General features: G+C 44.3%; 1 protein-coding gene across 1 annotated transcript in view; it reads left to right on the top strand.

Annotated features, from left to right (window-relative positions):
* pcdh7b (protocadherin 7b) overlaps window positions 1–13,546 on the top strand; it is a gene marked incomplete at both ends in the record, with an annotated part of 217,790 nt that extends 204,244 nt beyond the window's left edge. Inside the window, one exon of the mRNA XM_080741292.1 lies at window positions 13,005–13,546. Coding sequence (XP_080597418.1) covers window positions 13,005–13,546 — 542 coding nt within the window. The remainder of the gene's footprint in view (window positions 1–13,004) is intronic.
* Window positions 13,547–27,645: the final 14,099 nt, after the last annotated feature.

The following is a 27,645-nucleotide window of genomic DNA, read 5'->3' as shown; positions in this document are numbered from 1 at the left end:
AAAGCAAGGCAACAGCTCATTCCAAAACCCAGGCGGGGTTCCGCGTCCCCCCGCGCCTGCACTCTCTCCCTCTCCTCTCCCTTTCTCTTTGCATCACTCTTCCGGACGCGGCGGGGGTTCCAGATTATTCCCTTAGCCGCGCTTCCCGGGGCAGTAAATGCTCCGAGCGGCTCAGGAAGCCGAGATCACCTGCTGACACTTTCAATAGAACCGCTCTGACAAGTGTGAGCCGCGGAGAGGAGAGCAAGCAAAAGGTGACCGCTGCGGTACGTGCCTCGCCAAACAGGGTCAAGTGGCCGACTTTGTGGATCCATTAAGGCCTGGCAGCCAGCGGCGGTTTGTTTACAACGCGGCGAAGCAACGAGAGGCACGCCGCGTTCTGTAGTTCTCGCCTCTCTCTGCTTATGACATCTTAACTGGGACAATGGTGGCGCAGCGTGACAGTGTTTGAGGTTTGGATCCGAGTCAGATTTACCGCGGCCTCACGCCGTGCCAGCTCTCTCTCCGAAAAGACCCATCGCCGGGGCATTTAAGCGGCCCAACGCTAATGCCGCCAATTAATCCTGTCGCCGGCGGAGCGCCACGACTCGCGCTTTAGGAAAGGTCATCCCACCGTGGGACTCCCCCACCGAGCCGCTTTCACTTGGCTTTCATCGCACCGCTGCGTATCTCTTTCTCTCCTCCACGCCCCCACCCCCCCTCACCCCCTCCCCTTCCCCTAATTGTCTGGCAAACATCTCAGCAAGCAAAAGACAAATATCCTTCTTTCCTGTGGATATTGTTCTGGCTGAACCCTGTGTGCGTCGCTGGCGTTAATAATTTAGATCCAATTCGTTCTCTAGCGTCTCTCCTGTCCTCCACCGACACTCTCTGCGTTTCACCTCGTTTTCTTGTCTCGGTTCTCCTTTGCGCTCTCTCTCTCTCTCTCTCTCTCTCTCTCTCCCGGATGCCACAGACCTTTCGGCTAGGAGGCACCACCGGGGTGGTGGAGGCATGGTGAGGTGAGGTGGGGGTGGAGGGTGTGTTCTCACACTCAACACCATAATTAGCCGGCAGTCCAAGTTTCACCTAATTAAACGGGACCCTATTACGGGTGAGAATGAGCAGTAAAGTGGGGAAGAAAAGAGAGGGAGGGGGAGAGGAAAAGAAGAGAGAGAAGGAACGAGTGGCGAGGGAACGACTAGCGCTCTTTTGTGCCTTTTGTTCTTCCCTCGCCGGGTTTCGTGTCAAATTCTCTTTCTCTCCCTCTTTTGTCTCTCGCCGTCTCCCTCACTCTTTTCTTCTACCGCTCTCTCTTTGCCTCACTTTCTTTTCTTTCCGTTTTTTTCCTCCTTTTTCGTTCAGGGATAAATATTTCATTTTGCCTCCCCACACCAGCCGTGTGGAGTAATCTGTATGACACTCAGCAATGTAGACTGTCATCTTCCCCTCTGATTACTCCTCCGCTGCGTGAAATAGAACTGTCCGTACAGGAAGGCCTTTTGATCGGGGGAGTGGGAGGGAGGGATAGTGACACACACACACACACACACGCACGCACGCACGCACCCACGCATGCCCACGCACACACACACTCGGGATGGGATGGGATCACAATTATTGTGGCCAAAGAAATCACAATTTACGATATTATCGCAATAATCAAAATATCCCAAACATCCATCATATCATCTTTGGGGGCGGAACATTTGCCAAAAAATAGCAGAACTACAAGCTCACAACGCGTCATGTGAGCTTATAGATCGGCTATTTTTTGGCCAAGACATTTGATAGAGATGGGGGGAAAAAAGACTGTATCAAGTACGTATATTATAAGTACCTTTTACCATAGAGGGTTTATGAGTGGTACCAGATATGCAGCTCGGCAAACAAAAGGTGAATTGATCCCAGTGCACGACGGAGGACGATATCACGATGAATTAAAACTCCACCATACGATTTATCGTGAGTGTTTTTTATCACGATGAACGATAATATCGTGTGTGGTCCCATCCCTAAGACACACGCACACGCGCGTGCGCGCGCGCGTGCACGCCTTATTGAGTTCCAAGGCTCTCTGTAAAGTTTCCCATACATGGGGTCCTCGTGTTCTTCTTCGCAGCCTGACAACCGAGAGTCCACGCGGGCAAACGGTTGTCACATTTCCAAAATTGCTTTTTTGAGATTGGAAGCGCGTGAAAATGTGCCTCCAGCCGCCTTGGTGTTAATGGCATTTGGGAGATAAAGATATACTCTTTTTTTCCCCCCTTGTAGGTTCTTTAATTGAGGGAATGAGACATGGGACACTTAGTGGGATTAAATTACGCCAGGTTGATTCCAGGGGAGGGCGAGCAGGCGCCTGGAGCGTCCAGTGACACTGGACCTTATTGTGAAGAGAACCTCAGCCCAGTCACAGGCAGCTAAATGTGTTGGCCTGTAACCAGGTGGCTGCTTGATGAGTTAATGTTTGAAGGTGTGTGTGTGGGTACTATGTGTGTGCGTGTGCTTGTGTGCACATGACTTCCAGCTCCCTCTTCTCTCATTGCTTCTCCTCCTCCTCACCTCAGCATATAGCTTTTCTCTAGAGTCCGACTCATGCCACAGTTCATGGCTCCAATGTTTGACCTATAATTTGGGAAAAGGTGCAAAATCGTCAATTTGACAATGTAGATTTGATTAATATAACCTGAACTGCAAATAGAGGGTATGTGCGTGACATCATCATCATACCCGGAAGTTATGCGGGAAGGCCTACTGAGTGGTAAAAAAACAAAACCCTTATCTGGTTGCGTTAACCGATGTTAAACAATGTTTAACTCACTTTGCCACTCACTTTGCCACTCGACTAACCATTCACTTTCTGCATACGCATACCCTCTAGTCTATACTGTCCTTGATAGATAATTGATTATTAACATGTGTTTTTATTATTATTTAACATGTGTGGTCAAAAAAGGTACTTCAGGCTACATACAGACACGCACACACGCACGCATACACACACGGCCACGTATAGGAGACGGTGTAACCACCGCTCAAAAATAGACAATCAAGTTCGTGCGACATGTTGTGTAGATCCGCAATTTTTTAAATATTCAAAACATTGTTGTCAAAAGCGTTTAAAATGTAGTACACATCGCCTGCATAATTCCCGATTCGCAACAACAATGACTGATACATCAGCCAAACCGATACTGTATATTGTATATCACAGTGGTGGCCGCGACCACCAAAATAATCATATTTTAACTGGGGACCCCCCCACCCTCACGAGCACTAAGAGTTGAGGCATTACATTTTGTATAACACGGTTCTATTGTGAAAATTGCGAGGCGTTGTGAGCATGTAGATCTGCTATTTTCACAATTTCAGCCTCTAATACTTGACAATTTGGCCAATGTTTAATTTGACATTTTAGGTGTATTAAAAATAATTTGGGGACCCCCCTGGGGGTCACGACCCACAGGTTGAGAACCACTGGTATATCAGACAAGCTCTGTTCCCCTCCTCTCCTATCCTCTACTCTCTCTCTCTCTCTGCTTCTGATCTCCCCTCCTGCAGTCAGTATCTGCTCTCCTCTCCTGTTGTTCTGTTTGGCAGTGTGTCACGGCTCCGTGGCGCGGCCCACGGGCACACACTCAATCCACCGCTTCACTTCTCCAAGGCCACTCTCTCTCTCTCTCTCTCTCTCTCTCTCTCTCTCTCTCTCTCTCTCTCTCTCTCTCTCCCCCCCTTCATCTCTGTTTCTGTGTTTCTCCCTCTTGTCTGCTACACACTGCTCCTCATTCTCTGCCTCCTGATCTATTCCCCCCCCTCTCACTCTCTCTCTCTCTCGCTGGTTTTCTCTGGCCTCCGTGACCCCTATCTGCAGCCCAGCCATCCGTACTGTCTGTCAAAAGGCACGGGGCATGGTAGGCAAACACACACACTCCCGCGCATAATGTTTCCTGTCCCCCCCCCCCTTCTCCTCCTATACCTCGGCTCTTCCAGCTGGAAAAGAGAGGGTTGTGGAAGGTCATAGTGGGGCTTGACTCTGTGTGAGAGAGAGAGAGAGAGAGAGAGAGAGAGAGAGAGAGTGGTGTAAAGCAGAGTCTTTAGAGTTCTGCCACTGCGGGGTCAGAAACAGCGCTGGTCACGTGGTTCATTGTCACTTTACACCTCATAGACTTCAATGCATTTTGTAAACTTCCGGTTCGCCGTTTGTCACTATACGCCAATAGATGTGTGAGTAGAAGACCTGGCCCCATGAAGTGAACGGGAGTGAATGATGATGCCTTTTGCATCATATGAGTCATCATGCGGCATCACATGAAGCAAAATGCATCATCATTCATGCTGAAAATAAGATCTGGTTGCCCCAGAGGTGAACTGGCCCTTTAAAGGAGCTATAGTCAACTTTTTCATTGTAGGGCCGACACATTGTTTACATCCTATAGTCTATAGACTAGAATGTAAACAAAGTGTCGGTCTGACAATGGCCAAAATGATTATTTTATCATTATTTTACACTTGTTGTGGTCATTTTTGTGGTCACACATATATGAAGCTTATTTTATATAAAAAAAATTCGAAACATTATTTTTATTTTAGCATCCGTTTTTCAAGAAAAGGTTGACTATAGCTCCTTTAAGTATCTCCAATACTTTTGCTTCTACTCCAAACATTGTACTTTTACTCCACTACATTTTATTTGAAAACGCACTTGCTAGTTACTTTGTAGATTTTGATTATTATTGCAAAACATGTATCGACCACTTCAGCCCTATAGAAAGTTAGGCCTTTTCAAAAGGTTTTTTATACATTTGGATACTTGAAATGGGACATTATGCATAATGGGCACTTCCTACTTTTGGTACTTTAAGCACATTTTGTACTTTTACTCAAGTAAATGTAGAATTCCAGACTTTGACTTGTAACAGATAGAGTAATTTCTAAATTGCAGTATCGATACATTTACTTAAGTAAGAAATGTAAGTATTGGAGAGAAGGAGAAACAAGAGAGAGAGAGAGAGAGAGAGAGAGAGAGAGGGAGAGGGAGAGGGAGAGGGAGAGAGAGAGAGAGAGGAGAGATATGGAGACAGGGAGAGAGAGAGAGTGATGGGTCAACGTGCCTGTAATGTCCACACAGTGTAAACAGAGGCACACCCAAGCATCCCAGCTCAGGCGCCGCATGCAAACCAAGCCTCCCCCCGCCCTCCATGCTCTGTAGCAGTCTGCTGGGGAGGCTGCACACATACAGTGACAGGGGACAAATGACTGGTTGCATGGGCGAGGCAATAGACATAACACACACACACACACACACACACATGCTCGCGCGCACACACACATGAGACGCTCACACACAACAGATGAGAGATATAGAACCCACTATCTTCCTACACAGAGTAACTTATCGTCACTGTCGGGCAGAAACCTTGTATCTCCAAGTTTCAAATTGGTATGTTTTGTCGTAAAGTAAAGCCCTGCTTCATCATACAAGACTGTGAAAATAGCAGATCTACAAGCATGATGAATACAAAATGAACATACAAGGTTTTCACCCGACAGTGATGTTATACAAGTCAAATTCACACTCGTGATTTGACTGTGTACGCTCCTTTATCACAGCGGGTGTCCATGCATGTTCTTTTCTGTCTTGTAGGCCTAGTCATAGAGATGGAGGATGTTTGAGTTGGATCCGTGGGTGGTGTGGTGGGGGCCATGCATGCAGCTGATTTTGGCATGCATGGGCACGGGTGTTTTAACAACACCAATCTTGTATGGGGGTCCCCGGCACAAAAACAGATGAGGGTCTGCCACTAAATACAATTCATTTGGGTCCTTGACATGAAAAGGGTTTCGAGAACCACAATTCGAAACAGACTCCATTTTCCAAAATACGATTTGCACGCACGTACTGTGCATGCACACACACACACACACACACACACGCACACGCACACGCACACGCACACGCACACGCACACGCACAGCACAAGGCAGAAAATGTCTCCCAGCAGTGATGTAGTGTACAGTAGCGCGCCAGCATGGGGTCGGCCTGGCAGCAGTGTTGGTGCAGGACTTTTGTCCGTGTGTAATTATATCCCAGAGAAAAGCTGCTGCCCTTCCTTTATTATGATGCCCCCCACCCCTCCCACCCCACCCCCTCTCCCTCACTCTGCCAGCCCCCCTGTCTGCTTCCGGAAGTGTCTTTTGATTCCGCTGAAAGAGAGGGTGGAGGGTCGAAGAGGCGGGCATTATGTGCAGGCCAGGCTGCTTGAAAGCCCCACTCCTCCGCTGAGTGCTTTTTGACAGCGGTGGAAAATAACTAAGTACATTCACTCACAGTACTGTTACTTAAAGGGGCACTCCACCACTTTTCAACCTATGTTCATATAATTGGTCCTCACTCAAAAATAGCTTTTTTTTTTTTTTTTTTTTCTCAGAGGAGGGCTGTGGGCAGGTCAGAAACCCATCGTCTTGTGACATCATGGATTGCCAATCCAGCTTATAGAAACTGCAGGCTTTCTATTCCTGAGAAGTTGCAATTTTAAAGTGGAAGCCATTGTTCTCGCGATAGTAAAAATCTAAATATTTTTTTCAAAAATATTGATTACATTTCTTTTTTGGAAAATGATGATGTCACAAGACGATGGATTCTGAACTTCCCACAGCTCTCCTAAGGAGACTTGGACTGAGTAGAAAAAAAATGTGATATTTTATCATGAACATTAGTGAGGACCTATTATATGAAGACAGGTTGAAAAGTGGTGAACTACTCCTTTAAGTACAGTTTTGCTGTGCTTTTACTATGCTGAGTGGTAACAAAAAAAATTATACTCTACTGATTCCAGTACATCTCAGAAGCAAATGTTGTACTTTTTCCTACAATTATTTGACAGCTTCAGTTACTAGTTACTTTGCAGATCTAGATTATAATTACAAAATATGCTAGTTTTATTCTATACTTATATTTGAAAATAACGATTTACAAGCCCACAGCGACACATTGTGAGCTAGTCGGTCGGCACAATTTTTGACAAGATTTGAGTACTCTTACTTTTGGTGCCTTAAGTGTATTTTGAAAAATACTTTTGTAATGATGTAGAATTCTGAATACAGGATACTTTTACTTTTAACACAAGTAGTTCTGCATTGTGGTATTGCGACTTTTACTTAAGTAAAAAAACTCTTCCACCACTGGTTATTGAGCAGTTGTCTGGCTCCATCCTAGTACGTCACTGTCGGGCAAAAACCTTGTATCTCCACGTTTCTAATTTGTGCGTTTCTTCGTAAGGTATAAAGCCCTATACTTCATCATACAAGACTGTCGCACAAAACAAGTGAAAACAGCCGATCTACAAGCTGCGAGGCGTTGTGTGCTTGTAGTTCGGCTATTTTCACTATTTTAAATCGTTTTTAAAACAACGACAATGGGAAGGTTTTGGACACACAAGGTTTCCACCCGACGACGACGAGTATATCCCAACATCAGTCCCCAAAGCCCCGAGGCGAGGCAGCGGGCCTCTTGTTCCCCCCACCGTCTGCCGTTGCGTCTTAGCCGTGCAAAGTGACCCAGTTGTATTGTCTGGTGGATTATGGTGTACTATGGCGTACACTCGTGGGATATTCGTGAATATGTAACAAAAAGTCGGCCGCGGCGCCATAGTGTACGCGTTGCTCTTAAGGGCTTTTTCTCTCTTTGAAGATATACTTCTTCCACGTCCCCAATTCTGAATTGGGTCTCGAAAGGGCCCGTGGATATATGTATTGAAGCGACGGCACGGGGTCCCTCTCTCTCTCTCTCTCTTCTCCACCGAGTGCGTTCGTCATTCCCGCGTTTTTTAATGGCAGTCATTGTACTTTAATCCATCCTGGGCTGCTACGCTGGGACTCATTAATGTCTCCTCCACCCGGGTAAAGGCCCTACCCTTGCGATGACCTTTGTCTAAAAAGAGAACACTTCCCCCATCATGACAGCGTGATTATCACAAAAAAAAAGATGAAGCCCACCGGGGATTTTCTCCCTTATTTTTAAATAAAGTATGATAAAAATGTAAATGAAAGGATCCAATTAGGTTTTTCTTTTTTTACAGGAATGTAGTGAAGCTCACATTATAGGAATTTGTGTCAGACAAAATCCTCTCGCTGAGTTCAGAATTAGCCTAGCATTTAGGCTTTGCTTATAACATTTTATTTTCTTTCCCTTCCTTAAACCCTCAGGTTACGGCGTTGGCACGGGCGCTATAGCTTGTTTGTCTGACTGGAATTAAGGGATAGTTGAATTTAAGTGCTTTTAAAGTAGATGTGTGGATGGACAGCCCCCGGGGGGGGGGAAGCGCTCCCTTTGAAGAGAAGATAACAGGGAAAGCGGGTCATGAAGAAAGCATTTTCTCTTTGATATAGCCACCCAATTCATTAGCACAGTGGGAAACCTCTTCGTTTTTTTTAGCAAGCCTGCGGAGTCAATGTACGTACCATCCAGCTAGGAAATAACCAGCATCCATCCATCCATCCGACAGACACAACACCACGCAAGCACGGCGAAATCCAGTCTTAATATAGCTCCGCACGTGTAAAAATGAACACTCCAAGATTTCGCTGTGCGTGTATAAAATTCCTTTCTCCGTTGCTGTTGATCTATTTTTAGTGTATCATCTGGACTTTGGCCCCATAATCTTACAGACTGTCAAGCATTAGCCTCATACATATTCATAGAATGCAAGCAGCTGATAGCCTTGAAGGCTGTGGAAGGGCTGTGTCCCCCAAGACAGCCGCGGGAAGCAAGAGGTCCTCTCCCTCGACTAGTTAGAGGCAATCGGAGCAAGGCGCCGGGGCCAACTGAGGTGGGTCTCCGCGTGCAACAGTGCATCGCGGCTAGCGGATATAAAAGGCCTGATGGCTCAATTGTGGTCTGGAATGAGGGAGGCAATCAGCGGGCCCGTGTCTGTGGGAAGACATCGCTTGTCTGTCTGACGCAGTGGTGTAAACATGTACTTAAGCACTATACTCAAGTACAACTTTGAGTACTTTTACCTCTGCTCCACTACATCTCAGAGGCAGATATTGTACTTTTGCTCCGCTACAATTATTTGGCAACTTTAGCGGCTAGGTACTTTATACATTTTGATCATTACTACAAAACATACATTACCAACTTCAGCTCTGTATACATTTCGGCCATTTGAAAATAACCAGATCCAGATCAGCTCACAGTGCGTTGTGAGCTTGAAGATCTGCAATTTTCAAAATATGTTTTATGAATTTTAGACATTTGAAAATACGTGAAATGGGACATGCTGCATAATGAGCACTTTCTACTTTTGGTACCGTAAGTACGTTTTGATACCAATATTTTGGTATATTTTACTCGTTTACTCAAGTAAATTTTGACTAGGGGGCTTCTCTCCATTCCGACATGTCGGAGTGGCAACACTTCCATAGAGGTTAGGTTTAGGTTTAGGGTTAGTGTCGGAAAGGAGACATGTCGGAAAGGAGACATGTCGGAATGGAGACATGTCACCTTTTGATTGCTGGACTTTTTACTTGTAACAGAGTATTTCTACAGGGCGGTATTGATACTTAAGTGAAACATTTGAGTTCTTCTTTTCCACCGCTGGGTAGCGGATAAAAGGCCTGATGGCTCAATTGTGGGCTGGAATGAGTGAGGCAATCAGCGGCCGTGTCTGTGGGAAGACATCCGCTTGTCTGTCTGACGTCTGTTTCCATCAGCCTCAGCGTGAGCGCCAGGGAGAGACGCGGATATCTCATCTTGCCTTGTTCCATACATTTACCATCCCACTCACCTCGGCCCGCATGCTAACTGTTGTGGTTGCCATGGCTTCTCCCTGTGTGTGAGAGTGTGTTTTTTTTATTTCTTTATTTATTTTTTATTACATCTTCTCTTTCTTCAAGCAATTTCTCAAACAGACCTCTCATATTGTCCGACGGCTCCGATATTATGTTGTTGGAGTGCACTCGGCTATTGAATGGCGTGCAGCTCCCTGCAGGCGCAGACATAGGCGGCACATTGACCGTTAATGATCTGTGGATACTTTACGCTGGTGGTGATTAGTGACATTAAAATGGATTCCGATAGGTGTTTAGTAGAAAACGGATGCACTGCAGCAGCAGCAGCAGCACGGGAATGGCACTCTCTTCAAGTAGTTGCTTTTGCTAGAGACAACAAGCAAATCGTTTTTGGGGGACTGAACATTCCAATTAGGCAGAGCGGCAGTCGATCTCTTATTCTGTTTCCCTCTTTCTTTTCTGTCCTCGTGTCAGCCGCATTGTCCTTAGCCATGCGTCTGCTCTTCATCACGTCGTTGTTGGGTGAAAACCTTGTATGTCCAAAACCGTTGGTTTTGCATTTATCATTTTAAAAAGTATTTATACTAGTGAAAACAGCCGATCTACAAGACACAACGCCTCGCACCACGAGGCGTTGTGTGCATTGTAGATCTGCTGTTTTCATCTACTTTTGTGTGACGGCCTTGTATGATGAAGCAGTGCTTTACTTTGCGAAAGAAGGTACAAATGTGGAACTTGGAGATACAAGGTTTCTGCCCGACAGTGACGATTAGCTTTGCACATTTTGGTGTTATTATTGTCGACATGTCTTTCAGTTCTGGTTCCAAATGCTGTTCCAAAGATCTACTCATACAGTATATTTATTCTTTTTGCTCTGGTACCCACAATGCAAAACACAAAGAATGATTTCTGTTCTATTCTTCTTTTACAGGAGAAAAAGAGCATTAAAAGTAAGATATGCTCCTCAAACTCTTTGTTTTGTTCTCTCTTTTACGAGGCAAAAGCAGCATGCTTGGCTTGGTTGTGCACCTACCCTCGCTCTTGCTTGTTTTTGGTTTTCCCATACCTTCCATCGGGGTCATGAGAAAAACCACATCTGACATGGCATCGCCGACATTACCTCTGCTACCGTGTAACATCTAACATGGGGTGTGTTCAGCAGGGGCCGTGGGCTCAATCTCGCTACGCTTCACTCGCAGGCCTACCGCAACGAATTTGGGTTTGCTGGCAAGGCACTCGTGAAAACGATCGCCGTTTACAAGTAACAATGGATTAAATCTTTGTACAGTAGTTTCCAACGCCGTGGTAGTCGCTGACAGCAGGGCTATCCGCCGAATCTGTTGCACTGGAGTGGCCACCTTTAAGCACATAATGTACTTTCCAGAATAATACACTAAACGCAGCTAATCTGAGGCCCGTGCCCAGCTAGGTAATTGCTTAAGACCCCTATTAGTGGATTTAAGAGGATATCAGGCCGCTTGAGCCATGCGAAGCTATTAAGGGACTTAGATCAGACTGTGATTGCCATCTGTCAATCACCAGATAAAAGGAGAGAGAGAAAAAAAAACAGGCTGTTTCTCTGCTCTTGTCTCGCAGACATGCTCACCCATGATTAAAGAGTGTACACAGTACCAGCATGCACACGCACACAGCGGGCCTAACCGCACATGCTTTATTTTTTAGACTTTTAAAGTCAAAACACAGTACCTCCTCTTTCCCAACCCCCTCCCTCCCTCCCTCCCAGTGGCGTCAGTTCAGAAAAAGCTAAGGTATGGCAACATGACAGGTGTCTTGCACGCGCGTGAACAGGCATGATACATTTATTGAAACATTTATTTTTCCCCACGTTTCTACGGTTTCTTGGGGTGATATGGCAGCCTGGAACGGTTGTTCAAGTGCAGCTAAACTTGGCATGTTAGTAAACGTGCCACAATTAACAATAATGCATTGCACCTGTGCAGCTGACCTGCGGAACCTGGGAATATACCATTCTGTCAAGATGGGGAGAATACGAGTGTGGAGAATGTAAATATAACACCTTGTTAAAGTGACCATTCTGTTACTGTAATTTAACAACATAATAACCAGCACCACAGATAGACAAAGAGACAGTCATGGATTTATAATTAAAAGTAACTTTTATTTCCCCCCCTGGACCCAGGGTATGGCAGCTGCATACCCCTGCCATACCCAATTGACGCCCCTGCTCCCTCCCTCCCTCTCTCTCTCTCTCCATCGCTCCCATAGCCTAGCCTTCCTCTCCCTCCCCTTCGCTCCCAGTTCGAACACATTCTGAAGCATGACATTAATCCGATTCACGCCACTGTTTTCTTTCTTTCTTTCTTTCTTTCTTTGATGTCGTTGTTTTCTGTTGTTGTTCTTGATTACTTTGAGGCTGTTGATGTAGCCGACAGAGTCGTCTGATTCATTGTCTTTTTGTTTGTTTTTTTGTCATGTGGTTATGGATTTCTTGCATGAATGCGAAGGCAATTGTATCGGTCCAATCTGAGCCCGACGATTCGCTAGTGATACAATTCTTCAAAACTTCTGCATCCATCACAATAGCGCCTGTGTAACCACGGCGACCAGGCTCCATTGTTAGTCTGTACCCAGATGACCAACACCTACTGTAGTGTTCCATTAGAGGTGGGGTGGGGGGTAGTACCACAGACTCACACAATGGGGGAATCCATAGCAGTTATCTGACACGCACCACACCCAGTATACTGTACCATCCAGATATTATTTCAGTCGAAGAGCTAAGAGTTAGTTTTTGTCAGTGTTGTTAAAAAGTTACTTAAGTAAAAGTATCAATACAGCAATATAGAAATACGTTACAAGTAAAAGTCCATAATTCAAAATGTACTTGAGTTTCGAAAGTATTGGCATCAAAATGTACTTAAAGTACCAAAAGTACAAAATGTTTGAAAATAACAGATCTAGAAGCTCACAACGCGTTGCGATTCGACATGTTTAGAGCTTGTAGATCGGCTATTTTCTGAGATGTAGTGGAGTAGAAGTAAAAGTATTGGAAATTGGAGATGCTCAAGTAAAGTACAAATCCCTCAAAATTGTACTTAAGTACAGTACTTAAGTAAATGTACTTAGTTATTTTACACCACTGGTTTTTGTTTTGCTTCTTCATTCATTTACTTTCCCATTTTTGGCGAAAACGAACACTCGTCACTTAACCGTGTCTCTCTTCTCCCTTTTCTCTCTCATGTTCTGCCCAGACTCCCGGCCCTTGCCTGACGTAGCCATGACCGGCAAGTGCACCCGGGAATGCGACGAGTACGGCCACTCGGACTCCTGCTGGATGCCGGTGCGCACGTCGCCCGAGCGGCGCCCCTCCTCCAAATCGACCACCAACCCCCAGCAACCACAACAACAACAACAACCAAAGCTTTCCACCTTCATGAGCGGCTGCGGCGGAGTCGGCGGCGGCGGCAGCAGCAGCAGCAGCAGCAGCAGCAGCGGCGCCGTCGACCCGCCGCCCGGCAGCCAGGAGACCCTCGCCATGGCCGCCATGGCCAACGGAGACCCCACCGCCAGCGCCCACATGATGGTGGGCGACCGCAACCGCAACCTGCTCAACAAGAAGATGGCCTCCTCCTCCTCCTCCTACGAGGCCTTCGGCTCGCCCGCCTACGGCTCGCCCGGGGTGGGCGGGGAGGAGGTGCTGGGCCACCCCACCGAGGAGATCCCCCTGGCGCCCACCGGGGAGTACAAGCCCACCTCCTGCGGCACGCTGACGCGGCGGGAGGTCTACCTGTGAGCCGGGTGGGCCGGGTGTACTCCTGCTGCGCCGCAAAACACACATGGCATCATCATATAGTCGCTTAATACCCGCCGCCAAGACCCTCGCTGGACGCTCTTACCCGCCCCTCCCGATCTAAGCCAGACTCTAAAACTCCCTCCGAACACTTGGAAGATATAGCTCTTTAGCGAGGAAGCCGAGTGGACGTGTAAACATAGTGCTTTTTTTTTTGCTAGTGCTAACTCTGGCGCCTCTCCTGGGGAGGGGGAGGAGGTCTGTGAGTGTATTTGAGGACGAGAACATGGCTCCTCTGCTGGCTAGGCGGGGCCCTCCACAAACGTTCTGCTGCCTGACAGTCGACCTGTACAATAACCAACTCATTTTCCATTGAAATGCATGCATTGTACCATGTCCCCCCCTTTCCCCTCGCATTAACACTAAACCCCCATGAAGCCCCTCAAATACGACTCTGTACAAAAGACCGGACCGTTTCTTTTTCTTTTCCTGTTGTACTTTTGCTTTTCTACAATCCTACTACGGTGCGGACCGGCTCCTCTTGGAAGCATGTCCGTCTTTCTCTCTCTCTGGTCGCGCCGGCAAAACAATATAGGCTACCGACGGGCGCAAATCGTGGGTCTCGGCCGTACTGACCCCGATGGATTGTGACGTGGTTTTTAAGTTTCCCCCACCTAACAGGAGACCCGAAAACCCAGACCACGTTGAACACGTTGTAAAAGGCATCGCTTTGCTCCGCAACGTGGTTGGGAAAGACTCAAGCTTTAAACATTGTGCCCACGTAAGCGATGGACGTGTCCCTTCGGCCTCGCTCGGGGGAAGGCCCCTCTTGGACTCCCAACGGAGAGGTTTGCTACTGTATGTCACGCAGGTTTACGCCAACGCAACTGGTGTCAAACCATGGACATAACGACTGACTGACACTCTATATACCGTAACCAGTTTGTGTATATTCTATCCTTTGTTCCTTAAAACGTGATACAAATGAAAGGTCAGCAACTGTACATAATGCATTGGACCAGGACACACACACACACACGCACGCACACACACACACACACACACACACACACACACACACACACACACACACACACACACACACACACACACACACACACGCACACGTACACACACACACACACACACACACACACACACACACACACACGTACACTGTCATTCCTTTTGTCTCTTATCAATCTTTTCTCATTCTCTCATTCTTTGTCCTGGTTGGGAAGTTAAGAGAGCAAGACCACTCATAAAGATACGACCAATCAGCACATTGCTTGGAGGATAAAAAAAACGAAACATTACAAATATCGTCCTTGTCGGGTGGAAACCTTGTATCTCCAAGTTTCAAATTTGTATGTTCTTTCGCAAAGTAAAGCCCTGCTTCATCATACAAGGCCGTCGCTCAAAAGTAGTGAAAACAGCTGATCTACAAGCACACAACGCCTCGCGGTGCGAGGCGTTGTGTGCTTGTAGATCAGCTGTTTTTGCCATAGTTTAAATAATTTTTAAAATGATAAATGCAAAACCAACGGTTTTGGACATGCAAGGTTTTCAACCGACAACGACGATATGTGTGTACGCTACATGGCCGTGCATACCTGGCTCACACACACACACACACACACACACACACACACACACACACACACACACACACACACACACACACACACACACACACACACACACACACACACACACATACACACACAGAGGCAGATTGCTGTTGGTACTACTCCGGCGCTAATGGGCTGAAAGATATTCCTTAGGTAAGGAAGTGTATAACATGCTGAGGCTAACATTTTTATAAGTGAAAATATAAAGGTTGGAATTGAAAATTGTAACGTGTGTGTGTACGGGCCATATGCAGCATACATACAGTCACGTGTGTATGGGCCTTATAGAGTATGGTTATAATACAGACAATAGGCTATAGAGCATTGTTACGAACAATCTATTTCCCAGAGAGCCGCAAGGACACGGACAGCTTTTATACTGTTAAATACCACTTTTTTATGTTGTGTGTTAGACTGAGCAATAAATACATTGGTCCCTCGACCAACAACATCAACTTATTTTCACACACGCACGCACGCACGGACACACACACACACGCGCGCGCGTAGGCTTTTCACCGACCAATGCCCACACACACACGCTCACACGCACGCAGCGATCGACCGCGTCCTTCAGCGTCAGCACACATTGCATTTCACATCGCCGGGCAAAAAGGCATCCTCGAGCAAGAATGTAAGAATCAGCTCAATGGAGAACAATCAAATGAACCAACCGTCTGGGATGTTCAGTTAAAAGCAGTGCATTTGAGACCACGGTCTTGGATGCCGGCCGTTTTGGAGTGAAACCAAAGCTTCAGGTGGCTTTGAGGCATGGATAAAGTGTTCCTCTCTCCCTGCTCCCCGTCCCCTTTCTCCCCTTAAAAGGCATATCGTCCCTGTCGGGTGGAAACCTCCCATGTCCAAAACTGTTACTTTACAGAATTCTAAAAAAAATGCCAAAAGTTGCAGATTGACAAGCTCAGAATCATCGTTTTGAGCTTGCAGATCTGCTACTTTTGATACGTTTGTGTCACACTAGTATGCTGAAGTAGAGCGTTAATTTACCAAAAACAAAACTGCAAAATGTTACAAATATTAAAGAGGTTTCTGTCCGACGGCAACGGCTATGCATGTACCGCGCAGAAATAGCTTTCTCGTAGAGTCTCGCTTTATCAAGTACACAGTACACACACCGTTTGAAAACTTTCACCCGAGTTGTATTGGTTGAACCATGCGAATGTGCTGTGTATGAACAAAGATGTCCATTCCAACGTTGAGAGCCGGCACACACACACACACACACACACACACACACACACACACACACACACACACACACACACACACACACACACACACACACACACACACACACACACACACACACACACACACAGACACACTGACGTGGAGACGGCGTGCCTCTGTCTTCATGGCGAGCTGTCTTTTTCACAGCTGCAGAGGCACAGCGTCTCGCGGCGAAGCAAACATGCAATGATGCAACGGAACTTTTTTTTTGTTTTTGTATGTTTAGCAAAAAACCCTTTGGTTTTGATCGGAGCTGCATTTTTTGTTTCCTTCTCTGCAGTCCGGCAATCTGTAGTCTGTAAGTACTACTCGTTGTTTGAAAGAAAGTGCTCCTATACTTAACAACTGTATACATAAATATGTACTTTTTATTGCACGTTTAAATGGGAACTTACTTCACTTACTGAGAAGGAAGACGAAAAAAAAAAATGCTGTAAAAGAAAATGTACAAAAAAAATCCTATCCCTGTATACATGAAGGTTCACCTTGTTGCTTGCTTTTGTTATACCTAAACAAACATTAGCCAGGTAGTACGACTTAGTAGACAAGTAGAGGGAGAAAGTTTTTTTTTTTTTTTACCATTGAAAACTTGTTTTGTCTCATAGTTTGTCTCATATTGTTTGTCATTATCACATCTAATCCAATTTCTTAATTATTTTGATCGAGCAAATCCAAATCATATGTATAAGGTTTCATTTAAGTCCAAGTTACTCTATAAAGTGTGATTTTTGCAAAAAATTTGTATCTGCATGTTTTTTCTTTTCTCTCCATCTCATAATTCTTTTTTTTAATGGCATAGATCACTTTTTTATACAACAGTCAAATCCGTGGAAATGTATTGCGTGATTTTCCTCCTTTTTTTCATTATCTGGTGCCACTTTGTATATTTAGAGTGCTTCTGTAAAAAAGAAAAATCTACAAAAAGAAAAAAGAAACAAAAACCACAAGAACTAGAGTGAATGCAAAATATGCAATTGTGCCTTTTTATACCTATTGGTATGATTAAATGTTGGTTCGGAATGGTGCATAACCAATTATGCTGACATGCTTACAAAAAACAAAACGAAACAAAGACAAGACGAGACAGGGTGGCGTTCGAGAGCCAACTGAAACAACACATCATGCTGATTTGCATATCGCAGGCGAAATCCCATGATGTCACAAGGCTTGTTGGAGGAAGACCAGTCGACTTGTCAATGAGCCTGAGTCTAACACCCAAGCAGCTGCTGTATGGGTTCAGTCACCCACTTAAACCCGTATGTACTTGGTTGACCCGGGGTCAACTGAATGGCTCTTTTCCCACAACCACACCCAAAAGTGAACCCAAAAGTATTTTCATGGGTTCTGGATTTGTTTCCATTACACTGATCACACTTAGGGTTGGGATCCGGAACCACAGGAACCGGATCCAACGTTGAGGAACCGGATATACAATAGGTTCCATCACGTTTGGAGCCGTTTCTGGAAACCGGGTGTCAAAGGTGGTTACTGTATGTGTGGAGACGTCACGTCTGTCATACAGTGGTTCTCAGACGTTAAGAGTTTCAAGGACGGATCATAACTCGAGAGTGTACAAATGTGTACATAGCTTTTGCGCAGAGTGTACATTTGTACACTCAGAGTTACTGACCTGCAAGGGGCCATTTGTAAACCCCTGTAGGAATCGTTAAAGAGAACCGCTAGGGAATCGGATCGTTTAGAGGGAATCGCTAAGGAACCGGAATCAGATTGGGATCAGGAGGCAGGAGGTGGTACTTAACTCTGAACTTGTACCTGTTTGTAAAAGGTTTCAGGTTATGGAAGGTTATGGAAGGTTCTGGGTTACCCTTTGCAGTCGAAAATGAGCCATGAGTTGACCGGGTCTGCTCCTTTTTTTCCCCCCTCAACACCAAATGTCTTTGCCGAAAATAGCCAATCTACAAGCTGACGTGACCTGTTGTAAGAGCTTCTAGATCTGCTATTTCCGCCCACGGAATAGGGACGCCTAGGGCTGATGTGGTTTAAAGCGTGGTGAAATATCCATTCCTAGAATAGTGCATTCTGTTACCAAATGAGTACATTCAAAACCTTTGCTTAATTGGTAGTAATAATGATGATTATAATGGATTTACTTTGTGCAGTGTCTCACTCGTGTACGTGTGTGACATCGGAGGTCAAGTTAACCCTCTCTGTGCATGAATTCAGCTCCAAGGCCTGAGCGTACCGGTGTGGAAAGATGGACTTTAAAAATGCGCATGAGACATTTGACTGTTTGGATACGAGGGCGCCTAGAGGTAAAAAAAAAATGCTAATGTGACGGTTATACCCAGCTGGAAGATAGGAACGGTGGGGGGAAGCTGCAAGGGAGAGAGGCAGACAGAATACACACCTCAGGAGATGTTATGAAGTACTTAGCTTTTACGCAAACACACAGCTAGCACGCACACCCCCCTCACACACACGCACGCACACTTAACGGTAAATTATGGATAGGTGGTGATAGGGACGATTACATTCTCCGGTGTGATCATAAAACGACTAAACTTAGCCCACACCGGAGCACTGCTAATACGTTTTGACGTGTGAGTATGAATTTGGAGAGTGACAGTGATAAGATAATACTGAACATTTTGTGACAAGGGTACTTTCCATTTCCACTGTGGTGACTTTCCCCAAGAGTCAGAACATTGCCAGACCACAATATCTTTTGGTTCAATCTAGTGGGTGTAAAGCAATTGGCCATAGAGGTCAGGGCCACGCGAACCTCCGTTGTGTATCTGTACTTGTCGCAGCCTGAGGTGTGTCTTCCGTCGATTCTCTTTCATTATTCGTACAGCATTCACAGTGTGTTATGAGATTTGTAATATTAACCATAAACTATTTGTCCTGCGACTTGGATGTTGATATAGAAATTGAGGAACAAGTTTATCATCATTTAATATGAGTCACTATGCACGCAGCTTAGCTGAACATGGCATAATGTATTGAACGCAAGTCCACTTCTATTTATGAGATATTTTACATAATTTAAGTTGCTTTTGTACAGGTTTCTGTAAATAAATTGCTTGTCATTTTTGTCTCTGCAGAAATTAAAATATAACATGATAAAACCAAAGTTCTCTCCCCTTGTGTCCATTTCAACAGGTATCTTTTTGATTGTAGTTTTTCTTTATGTAGAGGCACTACTGTGATTCACCATGGAGACTAATTACTCCAGTGACAAAATGAGTTGGGAAAGATGACAAATTTGAAATCTTATTGTATAGTCTACGTCAGGTGTCTTCAACGTTTTCAGGCCAAGGACCCCTTAGTCGAGAGAGAGATGAACCCCACAACAGGTACAATATAGTTTTGTTTGACAGCACAATCATCAGCGTATTTTGGATTCATCTCAATTTGTGTTTTCAGATATTTAACCACTTGAACCGTCAATCTATCTATAAATGCGAGAAGTCTCTGCGTGTCTGCGTGTATGTAATCCGCGTATCTCGAGAACCGTTCGTCCCACCGGCTTCAGATTCGGCACGCGCGTTCTCCGCCGCGGCGCGGAGTGCAGTGCCCGGCCTCGACCCGACCCGACGCGCGTTTTTTCCGAAACGGCGCAAAACGTTCGGAATCTCCTTATGCGGAGCTGATTGTTGACATCAGGCTGTTCCGGAGGAAATCGGCGTAAGCTATGACTCATTGTGACATCACTTCATAAAAGGCTCTGACATCACGTACGCCACATGAGTCAACAAAAAATCTCTGTGAGTGTGTAATCCGCGTATCTCGAGAACCGTTCGTCCCACGGGCACGCGCGTTCTCCATATATGGGCAAGGCTCTGACATCACGTACGCCACATGAGTCAACAAAAAATCTCTGTGAGTGTGTAATCCGCGTATCTCGAGAACCGTTCGTCCCACGGGCACGCGCGTTCTCCATATATGGGCATAACGAAGTGCAGTTGGAGGCACAGACAGATACTCCATATATGGGCATGGGCATAAAATGAATGCCCCCATATAGACAGATAGATATCTCCATATATGGACATAAATGGACAGAGGCAAACAGATGGTCAAAGATCTCCATATATGGGCATAAAATGGACGCAGACAGACAGATACAGATATCTCCATATATGGGCATAAATGGACACAGGCAAACAGATGTTCAAAACGGGTCCTATGACAACAGGTATAATGAGGTTTGGACGCAGACAGACAGATACAGATATCTCCATATATGGGCATAAATGGACACAGGCAAACAGATGTTCAAAACGGGTCCTATGACAACAGGTATAATGAGGTTTGCATTAAAGGGGGAACCGGCACTGTGTCTGCAACACAGTTGGAGGCACAGACAGATACTCCATATATGGGCATAAAATGGACGCAGATAGACAGATATCTCCATATATGGGCATAAAATGGACCCAGAACTATAACTGCAGTGATCTCCATATATGGACATAAAATGGACGCCGACAGACAGACAGACAGATACAGATATCTCCATATATGGGCATAAATGGACACAGGCAGACAGATGGTCAAAACGGGTCCTATGAAAACAGGTATAATGGGGTTTGCATTAAAGGGCGGGGCATTCATTCCCTATTTACATTGTTCCGAGTTGGCCAGGTCGCCGACTAGACGCTGGGCCGCCCTTCGGGCGGCCCAGCTTCTAGTACTTAATAAACTTGACATTTCACTTTGTACTTAGTCCGCTCTTTTTCCCTTCTCTCTTTGCCAGAAATAGCCGATCTACAAGCTCACAACGCCTCACGCTGCGAGCTTGCAGTTCTGCTATTTTTGGCTAAAGTTCTCAGATTATGGGTTCAAGTGGTTAATATAAAAAAGGAGAAAAACGTTTCTATCACACAAAGATTTGGGAGGACCCCCTGTTCTAACTCCGAGGACCCCCTATGGGTCCCGGACCCCCTGTTGAAGACCCTTGGCATTAGGGATGGTTATCGTTCACCTTTGAATCGATACAATACCTTTTTCGATACCTGGGAATCGATACGATATCCTTTTTGATACTTTTTTCAATACTTTTTATTTAAGTTTAACTTCAACGCGGAAAGATTGGTGACTCGCTGCTGCGGTAGAGCAGAGGTGATGATGATGATCACACAGTGTGGCGGAGTGGAGAGTATAGACGTTGGATAATCATCATAATAATAAACATTATCAGGCTATTGTCGGCTATAGTTTACAGTTTAGGCATTTAGCAGACGCTTTTAATCCAAAGCGACATACAATAAGTAGATAAAACATCACAATAATAAACAAGGTTAAATGTCAGTAACAGCAATATAACAAATGCAAATGAATATCTATCTAGAAAAACAATATAATCTGTAAAGAAAAAAGGTTTCTAAAAAACCTAAAAACAAATGCTAACTAGCTTCATGTATGGACATTGATTTTTCCAGTAGTGCTAAGGGTTTAGGTGGAGTCTGAAAAGGTGAGTCTTCAGTCCACGGCGAAAGCTAGCTAGTGAGTCCGTTGTTCTAAGTGAGACAGGGAGTTTATTCCACAGCTTGGGGGCCAGGAGGGCAAACTGTCTCGGACGAGTGGAATTTTGCCCTGGGGTTTTTAGGGAGGGTTCTGTCAGCATCCCTGTGTTGCCTGATCTAAGTGCACGGGTGGGGGTGTAGGTGTTGATCAGGTTTTGGAGGTATGGAGGAGCCATACCTACTGTGGCTATTTTCCACAGTAACGAGTGTAGCCTACTAAAGCAGTCATTAAACTCTCAGTAGCCCAACTGTTACAGATGCGACCGGCTAGGGGTGCTTTCCAGAGTATCGAAACGAGGTATCGTTCGTTTTTACGTGAACCGATACCCGATAGTATCGACGTCATGCGATCAATTTCATTAAAATTATCGCAGTCGATACCCATCCCTACTTGGCATACGTATCAGATTTGTTTTGGTTTTGCCTTTTGAAAGGACATTTGAACTAGTTCAAAGACGTCCAGATGTCAAGTGCCCTACCTCCCACCTCATCATCCTTGCAGCTGCAACCAACTACAGTATATTTGTGACAGGCAGCAAGCATTCAAATAAGAAAATGAATGGCAAAGATCTACAAGCTCAAAACACGTTGCGTCGCACCATGCTTCGAGCTTGTGTATCTGCTACTTTTGATGCTTTTGTGTGACACTGTTGTATAGGGATGTAACGATACATTTTAATAGCGATTCGATAATATCACAATACATGGTTGACGATACGATACATGGACGATATTGATTCATTCATGGCGATACGATACGATTCGATTCAATGATTTAAAATCGATATAGTAACTATTTAGCAAATAAATTAAATCTGTGTGAAAGGTGTGGATAGTGCAGGTTTTTAAGGGAAACATGTATTATTATGGATATAAATAAGTAAACACAGTGATTATCTGCCAAATACATGGACATTGTATATTGACAAACCTGCACCTTGACATGAACCCAGAGATTACACACTATATGGAATGGAAAAGTAATTAAACCCTTCCTTTTAATTTTTTCTTCTTAAAAATGCAAAATACAATGCACAAGTAGGCAGTATTGATACAATCGATTCTTTGCACTGCCGATTCGTTATGTTACAAAATAAAACGATACGATTCGATTTTAGCTGTTTTCATTTCGATATACTTTGATTTTTTAAGTTAAAAACTATATTTTGATACAGTTACTATATCGTTACACCTCTACTGTTGTATGATCAAGTAGGGCGTTAATTGATATTAAAAAAACACATGGAGATAAGAAGTGTCAATATACACAACTGTGGACAGCTAACATCAAGTACTCTTTCATGACAGTATCTTTAGGTTTTCAACGATTGTAAACTGTGGAAAGTATGTGTTTCTGTCTCGCCAGACCAGAGTCTTGAACCTGTAATCTTCCACTTACTGGGCTTTCACTCTGTCCATTGAGCTATGACTACCCCTCTACAAAACAGGGATTCTCAAAGATTTTCATGTCAAGGAGCCACACTTTTGGCTGTAGACCCCCATCTGAGAAGATGTAGTGCCAGGGGGCCCCATAAGAGAGATTTATATTTAAAACTTAAATAGGTGGTGCCATGATCCCCCCCCCCCCCACCCCCCCCCTCTAAAACATGATTATCAGGTATTATGATTATACTAGGAGGAAGATTTTTTCCAAAAAAGTATACAGAAAGAGTTAAAATTGGGTTTTTATGTGGCCACACCCCCAGTTCATTAAGTATGCATGGATGTCATTGTGGGTGGTGACCCAGCTAAGTTAGACACACCCCACAGTGTTGGGTGAATGGTAATTAGGGGAGGAGTTGATTCTGTGATGTAATTGTATCTGTGTTTTTTTAACTGACACTTTTGAACACAAGGTGGCAGCCTCCAAGAGAAAACAAACAAATACAAAGAGAATACATAATTGCTCATAAAAACCACACCAGGGGGTCTAATGAAGTACTTTCAACCTCCTAGACACATGAAAAACAGAAAAAGTACAAAACTATGGCACCACCCAAAAAAAAATTTGTTGTCAAGATTCCTCAAGATATTGGGGACACTATAGGACAAGACTTGAAGCTGTGGTCTTCTGCTATAACCTGGCTGTCACCCTACCCATTCCCCTAAGGCTGCCTCTTTAGATCCAATAGTTCTGTAAAACTTTAATCTCAAGGACCCACAAAGCCAGGAATAAAACCCGTTAGCTTGTTTCACGGGCACACTGATTTCTGTGCTCAGGGGTGTCACACCAAGTTCTGGGCCCTGGGTACAAGGATTCACTCCTAGATTTTTCAAAGACATTTTAAGTGTGCCTGCAGCTCGCTAAGTGTGTGCAACTTTGTGTAGCGGTTGGTGTTAGCATTAGCATTTTTAGAATTAGCATTTGTTAGCATTAGCATTTGTCGGAAAAAAAGTAAGGTTCCAGGGGTCGCACAGCAATGTGTCACACATCCACACGTTTGTCTCGACGAGCTATACAACATACCAAAAGATAGGCACTATCGGAATTTTAAGACTTAAAATCTATGTTTTGACGCCTTAATATAGTCTTATGTAATTTTGGGGTTTTTGAAGACAATCTGAAAAAAATGAATTAATTTCATATCAACGCGTTCGTCTCGAAGAGCTATACAACATACTAAGAGACAGGCGCTTAAAACCTATTGGTTTCCGAGTTATCGCACTTTGAAAAATCTAGGATTGCATTTGTCGAAAAAAAAAGTAGGGTTCCAGGGGTCGCACAGCAATGTGTCACACATCCACACGTTCGTCTCGACGAGCTATACAACATAGCAAAAGATAGGCACTATCGGAAATTTAAGACTTAAAATCTATGTTTTGACGCCTTACTATAGTCTTATGTAATTTTGGGTTTTTTGAAGACAATCTGAAAAAAATGAATTAATTTCATATCCACGCGTTCGTCTCGAAGAGCTATACAACATACTAAGAGACAGGCGCTTAAAACCTATTGGTTTCCGAGTTATCGCACTTTGAAAAATCTAGGATTGCATTTGTCGAAAAAAAGGAGGGTTCCAGGGGTCGCACAGCAATGTGTCACACATCCACACGTTCGTCTCGACGAGCTATACAACATACCAAAAGATAGGCACTATCGGAATTTTAAGACTTAAAATCTATGTTTTGACGCCTTACTACAGTCTTATGTAATTTTGGGGTTTTTGAAGACAATCTGAAAAAAATGAATTAATTTCATATCAACGCGTTCCTCTCGAAGAGCTATACAATATACTAAGAGAAAGGCTCTTAAAACCTATTGGTTTCCGAGTTATCGCACTTTGAAAAATCTAGGATTGCATTTGTCTAAAAAAGTAGGGTTCCAGGGGTCGCACAGCAATGTGTCACACATCCACACATTCGTCTCGACGAGCTATACAACATAGCAAAAGATAGGCACTATCGGAAATTTAAGACTTAAAATCTATGTTTTGACGCCTTACTATAGTCTTATGTAATTTTGGGGGTTTTGAAGACAATCTGAAAAAAATGAATTAATTTCATATCCACGCGTTCGTCTCGAAGAGCTATACAACATACTAAGAGACAGGCGCTTAAAAACCTATTGGTTTCCGAGTTATCGCACTTTGAAAAATCTAGGATTGCATTTGTCGAATAAAAGTAGGGTTCCAGGGGTCGCACAGCAATGTGTCACACATCCACACGTTCGTCTCGACGAGCTATACAACATAGCAAAAGATAGGCACTATCGGAAATTTAAGACTTAAAATCTATGTTTTGACGCCTTACTATAGTCTTATGTAATTTTGGGGGTTTTGATGACAATCTGAAAAAAATTGATTAATTTCATATCCACGCGTTCGTCTCGGAGAGCTATACAACATACTAAGAGACAGGCGCTTAAAACCTATTGGTTTCCGAGTTATCGCACTTTGAAAAATCTAGGATTGCATTTGTCGAATAAAAGTAGGGTTCCAGGGGTCGCACAGCAATGTGCCACACGTTCGTCTCGACGAGCTATACAACATACCAAAAGATTGGCACTATCGGAAATTTAAAGTGATCCCTGGCTAATACGACAAATATGCCTTAATACATTATAATTGTCCTCTATAACTACAATGTAAAATTAAAAACACCTTAACCCTTAAGTGCGCGGGTCATTTTGACCCGTTTTACATTTTCATTTGGAAAAAAAAGGTAGAAGTTTACATTTTTTCCACCTGAAACTCACTGGCCTTAAAGATTCTTTCTGAGATGAACATGTAAAAAAAATATTTTTGCACTACACCCATGCTACACCTCCCTCATATTTTTTGAACCTTAAGTGCTGTTCGGGTCATTTTGACCCGGAAGCACAGATGCACAGAAATACACAGTATTATGCCAAAACACAGACACACAGACACCCCCACTTCTAACACTCCCCTTCCGAAGCCCCATTCCGAACCCTCCCCCCCCCTCCCCCACACCCCCCCCCCCTCCCCACACCTAACCCCGCCTCCCCTGATGCACAGAAATACAAGGAATCATGTACAAACACAGATACACAATCACCCCCTAACCCTTCCAACCCTTCCACCCCTCCCCCCTCCAACCCCCCTCACCTCACCCTTACCCCCTCCCCTCCAAAACACCCAACCCAACCCCACCCCCCCCCCTCCCCGCACAGAAATAAAAGAAAGCATGTATACTAACACAGACACAGTCACCTCCTTCCCCCCCTCCTCCCCCCTCCTATCGCCCTCACCCCCACACACCCTTCACCCCCTCTCCTCCTCACCCCTTTCCTCCTCACCCCTCCCCTCCCCTCCTCACCCCTCACCCTCCCCTCCTCACCCCTCACTTATCTCAAGTTTACCTTGTGACTGTACTGTATCTTAGGGGAAACTTTACATTATTTTACATAAACATAAGGTGCTGTAAAGTAACACTGTAATTCAGGGGTGCTGTGGATGAAAATGTTGTTTACAGGGGTGCCCTGAGACCAAAGTGTTTGAAAACCTCTGTCCTAGTGTATACATTCAAGTGTATATATTCATATGTGACGTTCATGTGTGTTCAGCTCTATGTGAGAATGATGTCCTGTTCTTGAACCACAAGTATTCAATTAATGGGCATGTTGAAAAAAAAAAGGAAAAGTTCATAAAAATATTGTCTGATTTTCATTTTTTCCTATAAGCATGAGCAATATTGCCCAGTATTAAATAAAGTAGTTTTTTTACATGAATTTCAGCTAAATCAGTAAAAACGCCTAGCTTTTTCATGTTTAATGTGATATAGCAAAGCAGAAATGCAAACATTTACCATATATATCATATGAATTGTTTGGTATTGAGTCAAAGTCAATGTATCATGATGATTTGTTAAGTTAAAATTTATATTAGTGTTGTTTTTTTTAAACCAAATATCCCCCGGGTCAAAATGACCCGAACAGAACAAAGGTGTAGTGAATCTGAACAGAACTTAAGGGTTAAATATTTTATTTCTTCTAGAAATAGCGAATCTTTCACTCAACAGGGGAAATGCCCGTCGCAAGTTGATGATGTCATAAATGTCATGTGTGATCTATCCCTATGGAATTTATGGCATGCATGTGCAAATAAAAACAAACTTATACTTCTTATGGTTAATATGAGCATCAAATCAATAATTCAAATGTGTTTTTTGCACATGCATGCCATAAATTCCATAAGGATAGATCACACATGACATTTATGACATCATCAACTTGCGACAGGCATTTCCCCTATTGAGTGAAAGATTAGCTATT

This window comes from Nannobrachium achirus (genome assembly GCF_963921795.1).
Source record: "Nannobrachium achirus genome assembly, chromosome: 14".
NCBI lineage: Eukaryota > Metazoa > Chordata > Actinopteri > Myctophiformes > Myctophidae > Nannobrachium > Nannobrachium achirus.
The sequence above is the reverse complement of the archived record's forward strand: the minus strand, read 5'-3'. Positions and strand labels throughout refer to the sequence as shown.